Consider the following 22541-nt stretch of genomic DNA (forward strand, 5'->3'; position numbering starts at 1 on the left):
CAAGTAGATCCAACATAGCCAGTTTTCACTAATTGCTTAATTTGGCCACCAGAAATAATATGCATGTGTGTATGTATGTATATGTATATTTAATGCAATGCAATGCATTATACAGTACAATATAATACAGGAGGGCTATTTTACTCTTTCTTCTTTTTATATTCTAGTATTCTTTAGTGGTATAACATTTCTCACATTAATTCCTATCTTGCAGATATTCTGACAACTATCTAATTTACTTAATTTTTGTGCCATATTGTATTTACAGAATTTCTAAAATGGACTTCAATATCGATAACACTTTTTTCTGAACAGTATAGCACAAAATGCGTTTTACTTATTTTATTTCAGCATATCCTTAATCTTTCCTTTTAGTCTCCTGATATCTAGTTTTTTACTTTGCAGTAACTAGCATTCTTAATTTACCCATGGCTTTAGGCCCACTCTTTTATTTTCAATATTTGATAATTGACTATAGAGTTTCTTCAACCGTTATGGAAACTCTGCAGCAGATGAATATCCTATAGCCTCAGTTAAATTTAATTCCGTGTTTCCCTACAGTGACTACCTTTGACCTGTCAAATGTATCAAGACATTTCAAGCCTTTTTGGTAGGGTTTTGCAGGTTGTAGTGTGCATTTGATGTGATGGAATATATCCATAACTGTCCAATAATCGGGGTTATAGGTGGGGCATTATCTTGGTCTTCTATTTAGACAGTTTTCAGACACTGCATACAAGTTCATCTTGTATGAAGTTCATAATTTTCTTCTATTCTTATTTTTTTTTATTCTCAGAAGTTTGAGGTTGGTAAATACTTAAGTAGTTCAGTTGTATTCATTCATGAAGATTCACTCCCTGAAGCAACAATATCAAGTATTTGTGTTACATATAGCCATTGCTAGTGTTTCAGCTGGGTCCATAGTTTTTCTGTTTTTTCTCTCTCCATCTCATAGGATCTTGCAAGCCTCTAAAATTGCAGGGCCACAAGTATGTCATTTTTCAGGCTCCTCTATGTTATGCTTGCATACGACATATCTTGCCCATTCATATTTTCATTTTGTGCTACTTTGATGACATCATTAAAGTTTTGGGATGAATTTGTACTCACCTTTCCATGATACACTTGGTTACCTGAAATTTCACCCTTGACACTACAGGAATTCTAGGAATGGTACTTTGTGGTTGTAGTATATATTAATAGACTCTTGAAAAGTTATTCAGGTCTCATTATGCCCCATATTATATTAAACAAAACCAAGGTAGAGTTATTTTGAGTTTCTTTCTCATGTTTTCTTCAAGCTCTGGACTGTGTAATCTCTCCAAGTCCTCCTTAATGGTTTCTTCCTTTCTCCCTTAAGAGCTTACTCATATTTTTCCAAGGTCAGCTCTAAATCCCTTTATAAGTATCTTTTGGTTGAGTGTAGTACTTTTTTCCCCAGAAGTGGCCTTTTTTTAAAAAAAAAAACTTCATAATTTACATTAATATTTTTTAGCAGAATAGCTTAATGTATTAAACTCAAAAGGTTAGAATAGAGTTTTTGATGTATAAACCATCCGTAGGCTATTGGCTTCTGAACAGAAGCATTGTTTGACATACGCAGAACACTATTCACATTCAGTTTTAAGCAGAGCTGGCATTAAAATTCAGCTAATTTGCTTCATGTGACTTCTCAGCTGTGGTTTTTCATTTAAAGTCTTTAGCTCCTTTTCTTTTTGGACTCTTGTTTGACAAAAATCAGATGGTTGACACATTTAACTCTTTGTTCTCTGACTTAATTATATTTGTACCAATTTTAGCCATGATTGCATAGATGATGTAGATTTTTTTTTACTCTGTTTATAGTTTCAATTTATAGATAACTTGGTTTTACATGTACAGTTGTTTATAATTTCAAATATAATTTTTAAAATATCAGGACAGGAAAACAAGAATTCTGAAATGAACTTCTTTAGCCAGATTTAAAACACTCCATATATGTGTAAAACATATTAGACAAGGGTTTCTAATCTGGAACTTCCTTTGCTTTCTTTAGAATTTCAAAGAATATTCCAACAACTAAAGATGTTGAACCTTTACTAGAAATTGATGGTGATATTCGAAATTTTGAAGTATTTTTGTCATCACGAACTCCAGTCCTTATAGCACGAGATGTAAAAACGTTTTTACCATGTACAGTGAATCTTGATCCCAAACTGCGAGAAATTATTGCAGGTAATATATCACCAATTAATTACACAATAAATGATTTTAATATTACCAACAAAACACTTTTTCTAAGTTCCCCAAACTTGCTGAAATATATCAGAGAAAATCTATATGTAATCATTATTTGCAGTTATCCTTCCAATAATTAATGGTGTAGGTATCTTACATTTTGGTTGTTTTCTTATCTCCTATTATTTACTGTTCACTTTGGAGAGATGCATCAGTTACTTTGTGAAGCAACTGGGATCTCATACTTGCATGTAGTTCATGTAACCCTAGTAGTTACTATGTAAAATCTTACATACTGATAATGTAGAAAAAAAAATTGTAAAGAAATTGACTGTGGGTTTTCTCAAGTAAAAGATTCCTCTTAAGGATCTCCATGGTATTAAGCAATAAAACAAAAAAGATCATGTGTCTATTTGTACCTAAAAACTGTTAACTGTAATTTTTCAGGAATTCCATCATTTTGTTTTAGTTTTATATTTTAAAAATAGAATGCGAGAAATTTGATTTCAGATTAATCCATTCTTTCACTTTGCGTTTATCAGTTGATTAGCTGTAACTGTTCTGACAATTACACTGGTGCATTGAATATTGCAGATGTCCGGGCTGCAAGAGACCAAATTAATATTGCAGCAATTCCATATCCTGCAATGCCTATACAAGATGCGGCTCCCAGAGCATCATCAGTATTTAGTCAGCCATCATCAGCCTGCTCTTCAACCCATTCTTTTAATGGACCTTTCAATGGAGGAGTTGTATCGCCACAGCCCCATAGCAGCTACTACAGTGGAATGACAGGACCTCAGCATCCTTTTTATAACAGAGTAAGAAACAATAGTAGTTTAAAATTTGCACTGAGGTTTATTTAGTTTGGGTGTCATACCTGATTAGAAATCTGATATCTTAGCAGAAGAAAGGCAGTCACGATAGACATCTACTGATTGTATTTGATAAATAGTGCCATAGTGCAAGTATGTGTAGAAATTAATATTTTCATATTATCAATAGGTAGTTAAATGAACAGAAGTTTAAGATTTGCAGATTTAATTAGCCCTGCAGAAAAGAAGCCCTCTTTATCTTAAAGTCAAGCTTAGGTTAAAGTGATTATTAAACTATCCATGTATATAATGATAGACTCATGGTACTTGTTTAAGTGTCATGAGCTTTCTCAAAAACTCAGCATGTTGTCTGTGTAATATATTAAACATCTTTGAAAAATGGATTGAATAAAGTTATTAGTTTGAACAATTCAGGTGCCCAATTAAAATGAACTAAATATTAATAAGCATATAACTGCCCATTGCCCCTTTTCAAGGTGTAAACAGTCAGCCTAAGAAGTCTCTATAGCTTTTGGTTTTATCTCACAAGTTTATCTTTTGGGCATACCATGTATTACGTTTTCATTTTGATGAATTGAAGGACTTCCTGGGTTGATTGCTTATTCTCTGAAAAGTTTTATGCATGGACAAAATGTTTATTTGTATTTCAGCATTGAGATGCAGTGAATATATGCAAATTCATTTTTTATCAGTTTGTATTCTAATGGAATCTAATTCAACTTCTGATGCACTCTAAAATTAAAGCTGCAGTCTTGTAGGACCAAGAAGGCTTACTGAGAGATAATATCTATAGTATCACACTTTTAAATTCAGGTATTTTACTATGTAAGTCCAGATAATAATTTCCAAGATGGGTTAATTTTAAAGGGGTATACAATGTGAGCAGATTTTTATCCAATAGGAAATGAGATACAGTTCTGAAATTGATATAAAAATTATTGCATGGATTCTCACTTTATAAAAGATCTTCTGAAATGATTCCAAAATACTTAACCATGGTTTCAGTCAGATTTGCTTCTAGAAATAATGCTACCATTGGAAAGGAACAAAAGTGATTTATATTATTGTATTACTTTTTTAGCAGTTCTAAACTGTATTAAAAGTTTTCCATTGAAGCTATGAATATGTTATCATTCATTATAAAAATGTTTCATTATTTTAATGTTTGTCTGTCATTGAACCTATATGAAACTTTCCTGTTGATTTCAAATGGGGTAGGTAACTAGTTATTTCACATTTTGATCATTTCAAAATATGACTGCCTAATTACCCAAAAAACTAAACCTTTGTTTTACATTTTTAAATTAGCATTTGTTGAATTACGTTCTTTTGATTTTTGTAATGGTCCCTTTTTGTTACATGTTTCTTTCCATAGCCATTCTTTGCCCCATATGTTTACATGCCAAGGTATTACCCTGGCAGTTCTCATCTCACCTCCCGTCCATCACTAAAACCGAATTTGTCCAGGGAGCAAAGCAATGGTCTAGTAAGTATCTTGTAAAGTAAATGAACATATTAATTTACATGATAAGATTAGTAAGTAATACAAGAATAGATATGTTTAATTGTGGCACATGTATGCCTAAATTATTTTCTTTAGAAATATTATTGGAACACTTAAAATAAAAGTTAAGACAATGTATCCTGTTCCACTTTTAAAACATTTGTATATTAGGTTTATTTGCTATACTAAAATTGATGTATTTTTAACATAAGAAAAGAAAGGCTTACCTTTAGGTTAGCGTAAGTAAATTAGTAACTGTAAAGATAAATAGTTGAGTATATTATATTTAAAATCAGATAGTGAAGTTTATTTCTAGTTTGGTTGAAGCAGAATTCTAATTTCATGTCAGGTTAAAAATTGAGGCTTACACACATTTTCATAATTGTGCCGTACTTTGGTACATTTAAAATCTTTTAACAGCAACTTATCTCAGCAGCTTGTCCCTGGCTAGGCTCCGAAATTAAGCAAGATCAGACCTGAATAGTACTACCGGTACTTGGATGGAAGATCACCAGGGCATCCCAGAATGTAGGCTAGAGTAGAGATTAAAAACATCCCAGAAGAAGACAGTGCCAAGTTATTTCCCCCCCCCCCACACACACACACTATTGACAAGGAAGCTACAATTCAAGGAAGTCATGAGGAGTCAACAAGACTCAGAGGAAATTTTTTCTTTCACAGGAACTCATATTGAAGCAACTGTTGTTCAGAAAGAAATAAGAAATATTAGGAAAAATAATTTTAGAGTGAAATTATGCATTTATGCTTTGCTTTAAAATTGATCAAAATCGGAGGTAATCACCTCAAGGCTTGAGGACCACAGGTGACAGACATCTTTCTTTGGGAAGAGATATTCTTTCTAACACGGACATGACATTTTGATCACATGTCTCCCCTCTTCTTCACTTATTTATAGACAAATAGTGGCTTGCACAAAACATGGTTTTCTCCAATTCAGACAGATATAATAGAAAGTTGTGGTTTATTATTAAACTAAAAAGTTAAATGGAGAATTGAACATGAATATAGGAAAGAGAGAGAAGAGGAGAAAATAAAAACAAATAAAGTGATAGATATAGCTGTTCTATTTTTAACCCTGGCTTAAAAATATTCTGTGTACGGAATGATACATTCTTTGATACCTCTTCATCCATTGTTTATTTTTATTTTTATGTTTGTGTGTGTGTCAACATTTTGTCCAAGTCATAATGGTTTGTTGTTGTTGTTAGGATATTATCAAGGAGGATGTTGATGAGTGGCTTCCGTCACCCACAGAGCTCTCAATGGTAAAAGAGTAGTCATGTGGTGTGGAACTGTAGCATCTCATTGCTTCTTCAACAGTAATGAATTTGCTTTAATTATAACTACCGTTCACTAACTGCATCAGTGGCTTGATGGACAAATAGTATAGATGAAGACTAATAAGCATAGTTTGTGAATGAATTGGCTAATATCCTGCTTATAGAATATATTATTTACATTTTCCATGCTATCTTTCAGTAGTCTGTCAAGAACAGTTATTTTTAGTAATGTAAAATGTGTTACAGCTTCATTAGTAAGGTTTTTTTTTCAGTTCATAAAACGTATTAAATATATTTAGATTTATGTTGTCAAGCAATTTGTATACTGTTGAGCTTCTAACACTCTGGGCAGTTTACATGTACCATGACACACCATCATACTGTAAAATAAAATTGTATTAGCTATTCAGTTCTGTAGAAGTGATTAGCTGATGCCTTCTCTAAATGATTTGGTCAAATAAAAATTGTGCTTTCTCAGTTATACCCAGACATGAAGTTGCTGCAGTTGACAAACAACAAAGCTGATTTTAGACAGTAGTAATGATGAAATATACTCCTGCTGAGCTTGCACAGAAGGCTGGCTTCACATATTTATATTATTGTCACACTGTGCTTTACAAATGTTTCCATAGGTTATATTAAATATGAGTTTTACTTCCCATATGTCCATCAGTTCTAAAAAATATTGATTTGAAATCTGCTCTTTGTAGCTGTTCGTAACTACACCCTTGACGTTACCTGCAAAAAATGATTGACCATCCTTCTGTTGATTTTAGCCTGTGTTTTTTTAAACATGATTTTGATTTTATAGTCCTACGTTAAATATTCCTGTTATAAAAAGACAGTAGTCTTTTACTACTTTGCAAACGCTTCAGAGAAAACGATTATATCCTGCTGTAATCCCTCTCTACTATGCTCACTGCAATGCTGATTATGAGTCTCTGTTGGATTGTTAGCCAGTACGTTTCAGAGACATATCCTAGTCTGTACCATCTCCTGGTTCGCCTACTGTTCATTCGGCAGCAGATTTAGCCTTTTGGACTGCTGCATTACCGGGACTCTTATGAACAAGTAACAAAAAAAAAGGATTATTATGCTTTAGGATGGGGAAAACCACTATAACACTGCATTTTAATCGATTTGTACCTGTACAGAAGGTCATGCTACTGCATAATCAAGCATTAAGAAGATGGACACCACACACATTTTTGTGTATACTGTAGTGACATACAGCCATATTGCTATCAGTATAATGGAAGACAGTTCATTTCTATTGAGAAGAGCTCCACCTCTTAGATGAGCTGATAGTGCTAAAAGAAATGTACTGTGAATTGTATTCTTTAATATTTTAAGCCAAGGGATCAACCCATTTGATGTAAGCATTTTGTTCCAAATGATAATTTGACAAAATGTGAGTAAAATCATTTGTCTGCTTTGTGAAGGAGGCATGGACTTTTATTTAAACTTGTAAGGTATTATTAATGGGCTTTGCATGTATATAGGAAATACTGTAGATTTTAAATAACCTGAAGTATGTGCTTGCAAGTTCTAATGGCAGCAAATCCTAGGTTCCTTTGAGGGATCCTCGGTGCTTTCTGAGCTTGGTTATTTCCTTGCAGATGTTTCATTACCCAAACTAGGTAACGTCTCCAGTGCTACTCTAGCACTGATGATGTTACTTGGTTTGGATAATGAAACTCTTCAAGCAAACAACCAAGCTCAGGGAGCATCAAGGTTTCCTCATTTCAACCCTGAGCTACAAATATTCTCATTCATTCATTCATTCATTCATTCATTCATTCATTCATTCATTCATTCATTTATTTATTTATTTATTTATAGGTTTTTATTGAGTACAAAGAGAAAAAAAGGATTAAAAACATTAAACATGGTAAATCGTCTTTGACTGACATCTCAGTCCATATTGTACATTAATTACATATAATATATCTATACACAACTAGTCTCTATCTCAACGTATCTCTTTACTGTGACCTCCATTTTTTCCCCCTCCATCTATAAAATTTATTCCATATTCGATAAAATTCTGTTTCTTCCTGATTTTTTAATCTTTTAGTTATCCTATCTAGTTCTGCGCAATACATAATTTTCTTTATTAGTGCTTCCCCACTCGGTGCTTCCATTGCCTTCCACATTTGAGCAAATAGTATCCTTGCCGCTGTAACCACATGGATAATTAAATATGTGTCCTCTTGATTTACATTTTTCTCTAGTATTCCTAATAGTAATGTCTCAGGTTTGTATTGGATGTTTTGCCTAGTCATTTCTATTGCCCATTCCCAGACCATACGCCAGTACACCTGTGCTTCTCTACAAGTCCACCATACATGAAAAAATATTCTCCTTTATTGATAGGTTCCTTTTCTTATTGCAAAACCATATAGCTTATCAATGTTAGTAACAGGAAACGGGAATAAATTAGGTTTATTAGATATATTTCTCCTATATTTTTTCCTTAGAAAAAGGACAGTGGTATCTAATTTTATTATCAAAATAGGTGGAGGAGAAACAAAAATTAAGGCAGGAGTGCCTAAAAAGGTTAGCGCTGTGTGAAAGTAAAGCATTTATTCTTTATTAGAAATTGAATGTTTTTCAAGTAGAAGCACAATACAAAAAGAGGCATGGTATTATCTTTTTGGCTTATTTTCATTGTGCACGTAACATGCACAAAACATTTTGTTATAATAAGTCCTGCAGAAATGATTGTTTGAGATAATAAGCTGAATCACTAGGAACTCTATTGCCCCCCTTTGCCTTCAACTAAGATGTAGTTGATGCATCAACTCTTCAAAACAATCTATTTCTATAATAAAAAGTAATGGGAAAGGCATAGTTGCTCTGAAATATTATGCTACGTGAACTGCATTTCATGCTTGCAATATGAACTCAGCCATTTTAAATGTCTATATAACATGAAAAGTTTCACATTTTTTGGAACCATGAATTTTACTGTGTTTACATGAAAATTACTAAATTTAAAATGACTTCCCTCCTAAAAGGAAAAAGGAACGGATAGTCATACAAAATAAAAAATTGTGTTTGTTGCCCATCTTCCGACTTTGTCAACCTGAGTTTAAGCAGAAACCAATCTTGGAAATTCTCTCCCATCTCCCAGATGTTTGCCTATGCGTTTGTACATGTACATACGTGCATGTACATCAGCCAGAAGCCATATTCTAAAAAAGGGCAAAAATGAAATTGAATCTATAACTACAAATTACAATTAATTGCCTGCAAAGTACATTTTAGATAGGTTCTCTATTACAGTCAATGGACCTGTCCATTAAACACATTGCCTGTAAAATAAAATATCCCATTTATAAAATTACTTGGTTCTTCATTTTCATATTTCAATCATTCTCACATTACCTCTCCTTTGTTAGCATTAGGAAGGGAAGGGGGGTGAAAGTAATGCAAGAAGAAGTACCACACTGGATGCCAGTGTAATGAGAAGAGGGAACCTATTTTAAAGAGGTAATACAGGTAGTCCTCAACTTAACGTCCACAACTGAGCCCAACATTTCTGTTGCTAAGTGAGAAATTTTGTTAAATGAGTTTTTTATGACCATTTTATGACTGTTCTTGCCACATTTGTTAAGTGGACCACTGCAGTTGTTAAGTTAGTAACATGGTTGTTAAGTGAATCTGACTTCCCCATTGACGTTGCTTGTCAGAAGGTCGCAAAAGAGGATCATGTGACCCCGGGACACTGCAACCATCATATTATGACTCAGCTGTCAAGCATCCAAATATAAATCACGTGACCATGGGGATACTGCAAAGATCATAAGTGTGAAAAATGGTCATAAGTCACTTTTTTCAGTGCCGTTGTAACTTCAAACAATCACTAAGCGAATTGTAAGTCGAGGGCTACCTGTAGTATGTGGGAATGAACTTGGGAGACAGGAGGAAGAGACTGCAGCCAAGAGAATAGAAAGATAAAAGGTATCTTAGCCTGCAGGAGGAATAAGGGTGGGGCAAGCAGTTCAGAAGGAACCTTGTCTTGTTTCTTGGGCTGTAAAGGGAAGGGGGGGGGGAGGAGATGCACTTTCCAACTTGCAAGATTCTGTTAATGTAACCTTTCAGTAAAGTAGGGTTAGCTCATCTGGTCGTATTTCCTACCTGGTCTCTCTTACAAGGCTGACATCAATCTTGTACATCTGAAAATAGATTTATTCCTCCTCCTTTCTGGGTCCCTTTTCTTGGGCTATAAAGAAGCCCCCCCCCCGTGAGCTACTTGCCCCCTCCCTTCACACATTTCTGCAGGATAAATTGCCTATTATCTGACTATTCCCTTGGCTGCCTCTCTTCCAAGTCATTCTCACATTCCATTACATGACATTACAAAAGGGTGATAATTACTTAAAAATAGCCCCTCCCAAACCAGCGGCCAATCCTAAATGTTTAAAGCTATTTTCGCCTGTTTGATTAAAATATTAAAATCTGCCCATTGTTTTGATTTCAACTACTCCTATTCTTATTAGTAGAGAAAACAGATCTGCTGTGGTAAGACTTTGAAATACTTCTCTAGTCTTATGTATAGTCTCCAATTAGACCTTTTATTCCAACAAGCCACTATTCTATAAAAAATAGTATATTAGGATATTAACTTAGGAAAGCAAGATATTAATTTGTAGTTGAATTCTTATCTGCATAAAAGGGCTTATGACCCTGTAGTCAGATTTTACCTTATTTTGAACTGCAGAACATTAAGTGAGACAACTCTTTTTGAAAACCCAACAATTTTCATAGACATGGGACCCAAAATTATCTATGAGGATCTATGAGGAGAGTCTATGAGGATCTAGTTATATAGTTCTTGGATCAGGGCATTTTAATTGGAATACATTCATTTTTAGCAGGTGCTTTTTTACCACTTCAAAGAGGAAATTTAAATAACTGTCCTAGCTTATTTTTTTATAGGTACTGCCTTACTCGTTGTGTTAAGTTGTGCCCTCTTTTGTTTTTGTTTTAAAGCTGTGTAAAACTGGGTTTAAAAGACAAAGACAGGTACAGCAACTTCCTACACAATGGTCACGTGTTTTTCTGTTATCATGATGGAATGTCATGCTGGCTGTCTACACTAATGCACTTTTGGGGGCTTGCTTTTGATGTCCTGCTTCTTAGGTTTTGCATGACAAAACTTAGCAGAATTCTGCTCTCTCAGCACATTTGAAAAACACTGTAGCTGAGAAAAGAATGTTTGTATAATTGTAACACTCATATGTTATCTCTAAGATCCACTTATACTGCTTTTTACTGCTTTTCTTAGAAAATAAGTGTGTTGGATTCCAGTGAATCTCTGTCATAGTGTGAATACACATAGAGAGAATTTGTTAAATGTAAATTTTCCAATGTTGTCTTACACTGCATGAAGAAACTATTTTGGTCAATAATTATTAGCATCAGTATTGTTTTATATTTTGAGAGTTTTTCCTTTTCTTTCATGATATAAATATTAGTATGATTGGAATGCAGTTAAAATCACAAAAACAGAATTCTCCATACAGTGTGCTTGAAAAATGTAGTAGATGTGTGCAAAATGTTTGAAATTTTAGTGTTTCAAGTTCAAAATCGAATGTTTTGACAATTTTGAAGTTAACATGGGTTTGAAACAGCTGCTTGCCTCTTACAGACATCCAAAATGATGGAAACAGCCTGCTTTCAACTCAAAACAACGCTTTTAGATGAGAAGCAGATTAATTTGAATTTGAAACAGTTCAAATTAGATGCATTCCTCAGCAGAGATATAATATAGACTTTATTTAATGTGGTTGTGCTAATACAGCTAACTTTATGTTTTATACAAATACTGACTTTTGTACTAAAAAACAAAAACTCTTTTCTGAAATTGTGAACTATGTAGACTGATTATACAGACCTGTTTGATTTCTGCTCCTACATATTGACCAATACATGTGGAAATCCTTCAGACTGTACTATTTAATACATATGTAGAAGGGTTTCTTTTATTCCATTGAACTTTATAAATGTAAAGCTGCCTGCTCGTTTAAAATCATCTTAGTTTTAATTTTAAAGGATAGTAGCATGTTCAATCTTTTTTTCTACATCTGATCAGATTATCAATGCAAATAGATTATGAAAAAGGTATGGTATTTGACAATTAAAAGAAATCCATTTGCTAGTGTTGCATTGATGATACCCTGCATGAAATTATCAATTTAATCTTTTAAATAAACACTTACGTAGACAATTGTAAATAATTGATACTTATTGCTCCTCATCTGTCTTTGGGATTTGAAGGGATGAATGCAACATCTTGTAGAAATGTATTTTGAATAGTATTCTAGAACAGAGGTCCCCAACCTTTTGGGCACCATGGACCGGTTACGTGGAGAGAGATTTTTCCACGGACTGGAGGAGGTGTGGTTTTGTGTGCTGCCTGCATCCTGTGGATGGGGCTTTCCTTGTGTGGATGGACCGGTACTGATCCACGGACCCGGGGTTGGGGACCCCTGTTCTAGAACCTAGAGTATATAAAAGTGGGCCATATTAGCCAGGCATTTTTTTATTGTCACTAGAGAGAGACCTTTCAGCTTCTGAGAATCTTGAATTTCATTAAATGAGAAAGCAAGCATTTGTAGTAGTGCCCGCCCCCTTTGTTTTATTTCTGATTTGACTCAGACAGAATTGTCCACCATTTTTCACACTTTTTTCTAGTACTTGTTTTTGGTACCATAACATTGGTTTCAGTGACTTTGGTTTTTTTTCAGTCAAATCTGCCAGCTGATCTTGAAAATCAGTTGCATATAATAGTCTCAGGAATGCATTCAGAAAAAATATGAGGCAATTGAGAATACAGTTTTCCCAGTTACAGCTTTTTATTAACTATATTAGCTTTTACTAGGATTTATGGGTTCATGAAAATAGCAACTTAGTTGTTAAGTCAGAGATTATTATTCAATTTGAGTGAGGTAGTTTCTACTCTTCTTTAAAAAAACTTTGTCTATTTGGAATATAGAGAGCGAATGCAGCCTGCTAGGCTTTGGTACATACACAATGAAAAACATATTACATGCATAATAAAAATATGACAAGCTCATATACGGCATTATCGTTATATTACATGTCTATACAGAAATGATACTCCTTCTCCTTTTTAACTGACTTAAATGTATGCAGATTAAGCCAATATCTGATTCCAGGGCTACTTCACCTTTTATTATATTCTAAAACTGGCAGGTACCTTCGAGACAAATTTACATATTTTAAACCTAGCCCATTATTTTTCTTTTGAACAGTGTGCTCCATCCATTAGGTTCTTCTGTGAATGAAGTAGGTACTGAAAGTGTAGAATACATTGGAGAGGTCATCAAGGTTTTCCTTATTTTTGTGCTAGGGGTTATTTCTTTCAAAATTCATTTTCCATCTTATAAGAACCTTCAGGGAACGTTCTTGCCTGTGTCACTATATCACGGTGTATACTTCAGTCCGCGAGTCCTCTGATGGTACGTCAGTATTCCCAATTCCTGATACTGTTAATAGTGACTCAAAACATGTTAGCTGTTTGCAAAGGCATCACAATAAGCGTTTAAACCTATTGCATATTGCACTTCTCCTTTGCATAGGGGACAGTCCCTGGATCAGGAGCATCCCATGTTCCTTTGAGCTCAATGAGTGTAGATGCTGTGTGTGAGAAACTGAAGCAAATAGAAGGACTAGATCAGACTATGCTGGCTCAGTATTCTGCAACTATAAAGAAGGTATGTCTCTGCATGCATAAATGGGGCCTCTTAACCCTAGTCTGTAAAAATCTGCTGGGGAATAAAAAATGAAAATTACCTTTCAGTAATTAGAGTGGCTATGCAGAGAATATATTAAACTAAACTTGTCTTACTGTCAAAATACCATTAATGAATTAAGGATAGAAAAGACTATAGAAGAGTAAATTGTATTTAAAATAAAGTATATGTGTTAAGTGGGTTTGAGGTTTTTTGTTTTAAAGATGGGGGTTAGTGTATTAATATTAATGTCCCTTTGGGGAAGAGTTTCTTTTTCTTTTTTTGTATTTGAAAATAGGCAAGTCTTGGCAGTGGACCTGCCGTTCTCCTAAGTGAGGAATCAGCAACTTCAATGATTGAATTTAATGTTTTTTTTCCCAAATGATGTTTATTTTATTTAAAAGTTAAAATACAAAACTCCCCCAAAAAGGGGGGGCAGAAGCAAACAAACAGCCAAAAAAGCAAACAAAACATTAAAAAGGTGTATTAAAAAAACACAAACACATGTATACATATTACCCTCCCCAGTTGAATATTGATAAATATATTACAATAGTATTAGTTTCCTACCCCTTGCGAAACAGGTCCCATTTTTTTTCAAACTTCTAATTCTGCTTACAAATTATTAACCTGTTATCTATCTACTGTATTCATGGACAAATAGTTAACAGGTAGAAAAGCAAACAAACAAAAGGCAAAAGTAAAATATAAAAGCCCTCTGTTAACATACTATTGTTGTATTCAACTTGTAGAAAATTTATTATGGCTTCTTTTCTATCCCAAGTCATCCCAACAGTTAACTCTGATTAATCCTGGATCAAATATCCACGATTGTGGATAAAATCTTAATAAAAACGCTGATAGCGTAATATTTAGGATAGCTTGCAATCTTTAGCTTGCAGGCTCATTTGTACATCACACAATTGTTTCAATCTCCCAACAAAATGGACACTGTAAGAGGAATAAGTGCTTCTTCCTGTAGTCCTCCTCTCAGTTCCCAAATCAGTCGAAATTTGCAATTTTGAAATATTGTGTCTGAAACTTTTGTCAATCTCCTAGAAAAGACTTTAATTCAATTTGACCTTTTAAAAAAAAATCTGACACATTTTGGGGTGTGCGCGTATGGGGGGGATAACCTTCTGCAGTAGCTATGCTGTCAATTTATAACCTAGTTTTAGACAGACTCACAATGAAGACTGGACATTACTCATAATATAAATGTATAACACAGAAACTTTCTAAAATTGATTATGATTATAATAAATACATTATATAATGTATCCTAAAGTTTATTATGATCATATTTTCCTTTGAAATATAATCCTGATTTCTGTTTTTAATAGCTCCCCCTTTTACTTTTATTCTGTAATTGAATTATGACTTATTCTTTTTATTAAAAATACTTATATTGTCATTTTTTAGTTTCAACCAAGAATAACATACACTATCCTTGTAATATTATAGATACACTTATACATGAATTACTTTTGAAATGATTAAAGTTTACTATTCTACTACCATTTGTAAATAATACCTATGTTGTGTTTCTATAATTTGTTTAGGCTAATATAAATGGTCGTGTTTTAGCACAGTGTAACATTGATGAACTAAAACGTGAGATGAACATGAATTTTGGAGACTGGCATCTCTTCAGGAGTGCAGTAAGACTATTATTACATAAAATATTAGCATTAATAATTAGGAATGCTGGGCAGTGGAAATTATGTTTACCTTTCTGCACATATTTACTCTGAAGCATATCACATACTTGGTTTCAGTGAAATTCAAAGTCATATTTGCATAAGATTTCATTCTAAGAATGGTTTATTTTACCTTAACCCATTTTTGTTAATTTCTACACAATTTGTAGTTTCATATTTAAAGTGGCAGGACTCTGCCTGGAAACATTGCTTTCCATCAGGCTGGAGTCTTTACATCCTTGCACAGTTGTTTGCTTCAGTGCCATCAACAGGAATACAAGATTAGGTTTCTATAGGAGGAAGGGGATAAGAAAGGGGTGCTTGATATTTATTAAATAATTGTTATTTATGGAGTCTGTGTGATTAAAATATGCATTTAAACTATTTGGGTATATTAAATATTCAAGGTTAGGCCTTGCATAAATAATATGTGTTTTAGCTTGCCTCATTGTGAAATTTGTATGCAAATACAAGATGAGATCCAAACAACTCCTTGCAAGTGCATCTGAATGTGCTTTAAAACAGTGTTTCCCAACTCCCAACTAGATATGTAGACTTTAATTGCCTAAATTCCCCAGTCAGTAGAGCCATTGCTGGAGCTGAAGTTTCCGAGGTTGGGAAATGCTGCTTTAGACTGAGTGAATCATGTAAAACATCAACATTGTCACAGGGAGTGTGCTTCATAGTTCTTTAATAAAATAAGGCCCATGTTTTAGTTGTGCTGTTATGTTCAACCTGCAGTCTAATATCTTTATTTCTTATGTTAGGTGCTTGATATGAGAAATGCAGAAAGTCAAGTTGTCCATGAAGATACTCGAACAGTGAATGAGCATGCCAACACAATTCCTCATAATGATCTCACTCGACGTCCAACTCTAAACAATGAATTGCCCCATACAGAACTTACTGGTCTTCCAGGTCAACCTCCTTATACTCTCAATTTTAGCTTTGAAGAGCTGAACAATATTGGCCTAGAGGAAGCCCCTCCACGTCATAGCAATCTAAGCTGGCAGGTAATTTCACTTCAGATTGGATATAATTTAGTCAATATCTTCTGTTTTAATCATACCTATTATTCATATACAAGAGTAAAACTGCTTAAAAACAAAAAGTGCATATGTTGCACTTCAATAATATCTATAAAAAGTAAAAGTTACTGCATTTATTTCTAATTCAGGTTCTGGAAGTACAATTGTAATTATGCAGTTGTATATTCCATTCCAGTTACACAAGAGTTATATATACACTTTTCTGGACACATTTACCTTTTCCTAATACAAAACGTGTTGTTTTCGGAAAGGCTGTTGGTTTTAACAGAAAATTGATACATTTTCCTCCTTTATTCTAAATAAAGTTAGGAACTTAAACTGAGAAATATAAAACTTCCAGCTCTTCATGGAACCATTTATATGATAAATGAATTTCCTACCCTCATGGAACAATCTCAGCACATGCTAGTTATATGTTGTACTATTGACATAGTGCCCCTTTTCTGAAACATCAAGCAGTTTTTATTCATAACTTTTTTCAGGTTTAATTTTATTCATTTGTGCCTATTTAGATGTGTTACGGATATAGACCCAGACAGTATTTTAATATATTTTCTTTGTCTTTAAACAGTCACAAGCCCGCCGGACTCCAAGTCTTTCAAGCCTCAATTCTCAAGATTCTAGTATTGAAATTTCAAAGCTTACTGATAAGGTACAAGCAGAATATAGAGATGCATATAGAGAATATATTGCTCAAATGTCACAGTTAGAAGGAGGTGCAAGTTCTAGTACAGTGAGTGGTAGATCTTCACCACATAGTTCAGCAGCATTTTATATGGGCCAGAGCACATCCACAGGTTCTCTTCATTCCAGTATGGAACAAGATAAGGGAAAGGATGCTGAACAGAAACAAGATGATGGAAGGAAATCCTTCTTGATTAAGCGGAATGATGTTGTAGATTATAGTAGTTCGGTATCTACTAATGATGCATCTCCATTGGATCCCATTACTGAAGAAGATGAAAAATCAGATCAGTCTGTATCCAAGCTTCTTTCTGGGAAGAAATCTTCAGAAAGAACTAGCATTTTCCAAGCTGCAGATCTGAAGTTGAAAGGGGTAGCTCTTCGTTATCAAAAACTTCCAAGTGATGAAGATGAGTCTGGAACAGAAGAATCTGATAATACACCTCTCCTCAAGGAAGGTAAAGACCGGAAAATAGAAGGAAAAGTAGAGAAACAGTCCAAATCTCCAGAACATGGCTCTGAGCCCATCAGAACCTTGATTAAAGCAAAAGAATATTTGACAGATGCCCTTCTAGACAAAAAGGATTCCTCTGATTCTGGAGTAAGATCCAACGAAAGCTCTCCAAATCATTCTCTCCATAATGATGGAGATGACTCACAGCTTGAAAAAGCAAATCTCATTGAGCTGGAAGATGATGGCCGCAGTGGAAAAAGGGGAATTCCCCATAGCTTGAGTGGCCTTCAAGATCCAACAATCGCACGTATGTCAATTTGTTCAGAAGATAAGAAAAGTCCTTCAGACAGCAGCTTAATAGCAAGCAGTCCGGAAGAGAATTGGCCAGCGTGTCAAAAAGTCTACAATTTAAATCGAACGCCTAGCACAGTCACCCTGAATAATAATAGTGCACCAACCAATAGACCCAATCAGAATTTTGAGGAGACTGACGGTATCATAGAACCTTCTCAAATCATTCTGTGTCCTGGATCGAGTTCTAACTCAGTTGCAGTTCAGAATGATAATATTAAAGGTGTGACCCATAAGCGTAGTCAGCGTTCAAGTTATTCAAGGCTTTCACAAGATTCTTCTGAGCTTCTTACTGTTACTGGTTCTGATGCTGCAGGCTTTGGAGAAGAGAGAGAGAGTATTCTTTGAAAGTAATCCAAGTTACAACATTGCCTCTGTCTGATTTATTTATTTTTCTTTTTATTTTATACAGCTTCCTTTTCTTAGTTCCTCATCAGATTTACACATTTCTTTATCATTCCAGTCTACAGCTTGCTTCTCTGCTCATGTTGCTATTTTCATAAAAAAAAAAAAAGGGTTAGAATCCAGTTCAAATCTCATGGTTTAGAATAGAAAAAATACGTGATATAATGAAAATTAGTTGAATAATGGCCAGCATAAATGAGCCGCCATTTATCAGGTAAAGATGGTGTTCAATTTTTCTAGGGCAAGTGTACGTGTTTTGGTCTGCATGTTGAAAAGTGATGCTGAAATAAAAATGAATATTGTACATCTGTGTAAGAATCAACGTACCAATTTAACATTTTTAATTATCAAATAAAAGAAATGGCTAGAGGTCTTCAAATCTGATACCTATGATTTTATACTATTCAGTTCTGTGACTTTAAAAAGTATTGATGTTTAAATTGCTGAAATTGAAATATTAAAACTCAGTTCTTTTGCTGGTTTTAAATGATTTTGTCTTCAGGAATGCTGTATTTGTGACTGCATGTTTGAAATTATAATTGTAGTTAAAGTTTAAGAATAAATTGCCTGATTTTTTTTGTTCACCATAGATTATAGTGCAACAATAGTTCTAAAGTAATTGTGAAGAGTAAATGTGATTGTGGTGTTCTGTAGTATGATTTTCAAGGGAGTGCTTTGATGTACTTTTTTGAAAGTATTTCTAATTTTAAACAATAGTGGCCTTTGATTAATGTGTTTTACTTGATTGTGGAGAACAAACAGAATTGGTGGCTTTNGTAGTTTATATGCAAATGAAATATGCATGATTTTAAATAGGATTTGTGAATTGTATACATTCCACTACAATGGAGGTAATAATAAAATCACAGGCATGCTTCTCTTGTGTTGGATGTTTTGTTTTTTTTTATTTTAATGAACATCTCCAGTTGTTCGGTAAGATTAAAAAGTTGAGTTCTTATAAAGGGGGATTGTGGTAGAATTAATGTTATTGTGAATTCAGCACTTATGTGTCTCCATTAACTGTGGTGGGAGCAGTTAAGTGCTTTGTAAATAGCATGAATTCATCTTTTGAATTTGTCTGAGCTAAAATCATCTGTTGATGTCTTCATCATATCTGCTGTGTAAATACTTTTTTAGTGAGAAGCTGAATCATTTATTCTTACTTACCATTTTCCTAACTGCTTAAGAATCTTACCGTGTTGCTTGAATGTTGATGTGAGATCTGTACATGCAATATGGGTTTCCCCAGAGGATGAAATTCAGATATTTTCTGTTGGAAATAGATGGAAAATAGCTGAAAATACAATAGAACCCCATCCTGTTTGCTGAAGGAAAGAAATTAGATGTTTTTCCTTTTTTAAACAGAGTGCTCTGTAGTGCTATGTACATACCAGAATTCTTGAAGTCCTAAATTGGAGAGACTGTTGAATCAAAATCCATAGAAAATAAGGAAACTTGTTTTCATATAAACCCTCACAATTCCAGCAAAACATTACCATGTCTAGGGTCTTTTCATTTCAGTTTATAGTTTGTATTGGGTATTTAACTCTGTAATGTGAGGGATGTTTTTAATGCCAAATACAAAAGTTGATGCTTTATTTTCAATACATTTTTAAAAGAATTGGGTATATTTTTATTGAAAGTCTTTATTGGTATTTACAGGTAGAACACTTACAAAAATAGAGAGGGGAAGGATATTCCCATAATGAGAATGGGGGAAATTATAGAAGACAGTGGCTGAAGAGAGAAAGAGCTACCAAAAAAGCACAAGAGAAAAGATATCAGGTCTGACATAGCTCATAAAGGATATTTAATTTTTCTTTTTTCTCCCCCTCCCCAGCAAAAGTACTAAATGATAATAATATAATATATAAAATATTCTTCTGAAAAGGTCGTTACATTTCCTAGTGATGGAACTCTTTCATGATACCATGAAAATTGTGGCCTACATGTTAGAAGCTAAGAAAGGTCTGTGGACGTTGCAGAAGGGATTTTTTTATGTTGCAATTCTCAGAACAAGTCTCATTTATTCTAATTAATTAATATTGGATTATATCCTTAAACTCATCATTTATCATACTTCATGTTCAATTTTGAAACTAAGATGAGTCCTCAGATAGAAACTAAAACATGTAAATTAATTCCAAATTATTTATTAGATACTAGCTAAGAATCTAAACCAATTATCCACTTTTATTTTGAATTGTTCTTCAAGTACAGTTCATGAAATATGTAGAAGAAAAGCTTGGTTAGAAAAAGAATAAAAATGAATAAGAAAATGTAAATACTTTGGTTTTATTAAGAAAATTGTACCATCTAATCTTATCATACATGAGTGGACTTGTTCTTTATTCTAAACCATGATTTGTTAAATAAATTGCAGTCGGCTGGATTTATGTAACATCCTAAGCCAAAACCAAGTAATAGATCTGGACTAGTGCTGTGCAAAATATTTTAAATTTGAAACAGCTATTCCCATCTTACCAGAAATGTTATCTCCATATGGGAAGTATTTAGAACATGGTACACTTCTGGTATGAACAGAACAATTCATTTCATGCTTGGGGAAAAGAATGTGAGAGTTTACATAATCCCTAATTGCTAATATAAAATGCTACAGATTACAAATTTGTATTTTCAAACTGGATTGTGTAATTTTTGTACTATAAAGTAGAGGGACTAAATTTTGAAAGACACAAGTCTTTCAGATTTTTAATGCTAGGTTTAAGGATATGAACAACCTGCCTCCAGAAGTTGTGAATGCTCCAACTCTGGAAGTTTTTAAGAAGGGACTGGACAGCCATTTGTCTGAAATAGTATAGGGTTTCCTGCCTGAGCAGGGGGTTGGACTAGAAGACTTCCAAGGTCCCTTCCAACTCTGTATTATCATCATCATCATCATCATCATCACAATTCAAGTTGACCTGGAACAGTTTTTAGCACATCTCTGCTAAGTATTACTTTGATACCTTAGGTCCATATATTAAGTTCTAAGAGATAGATTTCCATTCATAGCAGTATTTGGATTCAAATCTAAGCGTGAACAGTGAGATGTTGACAAACACTCATACCTTTTTTATTTCCTGCTTCCAAAACTGCAGCAAGCTTTGAATCCATGTGCTTTCCTCTTCAGATTATAAAGTGACAAGACTAGAACAATTACTTCCTCTGAAGCAACTGCAATTCCCTGTTATGTCTTGTAAACTACTTATTTTAGTTGATACTGGCTTGTTCCCATATGAGAACTCAAATTAATCACCTTTTCCATATTTGATGGAGACTGCATAAGAAAATTGTGTACAATTTGCAAACATTAGATTTCAGAAGACCAAGGCAAGTGACCTAAATGGAAAAAGCTCAAATTTTTGAAATATGAGTGTCTCTAATTTTGTGTTACAGGTGTATTACTGCTGAAACTTTTTTGATTTATTTATGTGCCATCAGATTGGTGTTGATTTTTAGCAACCTGATAGATCTCCAGGATGGGACAGTCCATAAATGTTATAGCTAGAACAAGATTAGCTTGTTAAAGCATATATGTGAATCTTCTTGAAGCCACGTATAGAATCTGCACTTTATTGACTATACAATATACTGAGCTTTACTCTTGAACAAAGAAATATATGAAATTACTATACACTGACAATAAATTAATCCAAACTTTCTTGAAACATTAAGAGGACTAAGTGACATATTTGCCAATAAGGCAAGTGCTCCGTTGCTCCCAGAGTTTTATTAGATAGCAATTTTTGGCTTCTGTTAAATCTCCCCAGGTTTGAATACTCTCGTTTGCTTTCCCTTCTGTCTGTATCAGGAAACATGGCCTCGGGATTTTCCTCTTTGCAGTTACTCATGCTAAAGAGGAACAAAAATTCTTTTGGTACTAGTGTTCCTTTCTATTTTCAGCTATACGTACATTTATGGATGGCATGATTCATTATTTTGCTTCAATGAGACCCTCCCCCACTTTGGCTTGGACTGAAAAGTCTGAACTAGAGAGGCAATAGATATTTCCATTTTTACCAGCTTTGAAGGCACCCATCTGCCCAAGTTGAGCACAGAATGATAGAAAATGGTTTTCTTTTATAAAACAGCTGTGACCCGTCCCCGCTCCCATTCATCTGAAGAGAAAATTCAGGTTGAATAATCTAGTTCCTCTGCATCCAATTCATAGGCATCTGTTGTGTGGTGTCTATGTAGAGACACACAGGCCAACAGCCAAATGTATGGACTTGATAGCTGTTGGTAGCAATTCAATGTTTTTTTTTGTATTGGTT

General features: G+C 33.9%; 1 protein-coding gene across 2 annotated transcripts in view; it reads left to right on the forward strand.

Annotated features, from left to right (window-relative positions):
* KIDINS220 (kinase D interacting substrate 220) overlaps positions 1-19039 on the forward strand; it is a gene marked incomplete at its 3' end in the record, with an annotated part of 52162 nt that extends 33123 nt beyond the window's left edge. Inside the window, 8 exon segments of one of the 2 annotated variants that reach the window (XM_015816157.1) lie at positions 2036-2214; positions 2812-3038; positions 4429-4539; positions 5787-5843; positions 13469-13603; positions 15184-15282; positions 16089-16334; positions 16942-19039. In XM_015816157.1, the coding sequence (XP_015671643.1) occupies positions 2036-2214; positions 2812-3038; positions 4429-4539; positions 5787-5843; positions 13469-13603; positions 15184-15282; positions 16089-16334; positions 16942-18207 (2320 nt within the window). 2 annotated transcript variants of the gene reach the window in all.
* Between the last annotated feature and the right edge of the window lie 3502 nt (positions 19040-22541).

The sequence above is a fragment of the Protobothrops mucrosquamatus genome, unplaced genomic scaffold, assembly GCF_001527695.2.
Source record: "Protobothrops mucrosquamatus isolate PMUCROS unplaced genomic scaffold, P.Mucros_1.0 scaffold404, whole genome shotgun sequence".
Taxonomy (NCBI): domain Eukaryota; kingdom Metazoa; phylum Chordata; class Lepidosauria; order Squamata; family Viperidae; genus Protobothrops; species Protobothrops mucrosquamatus.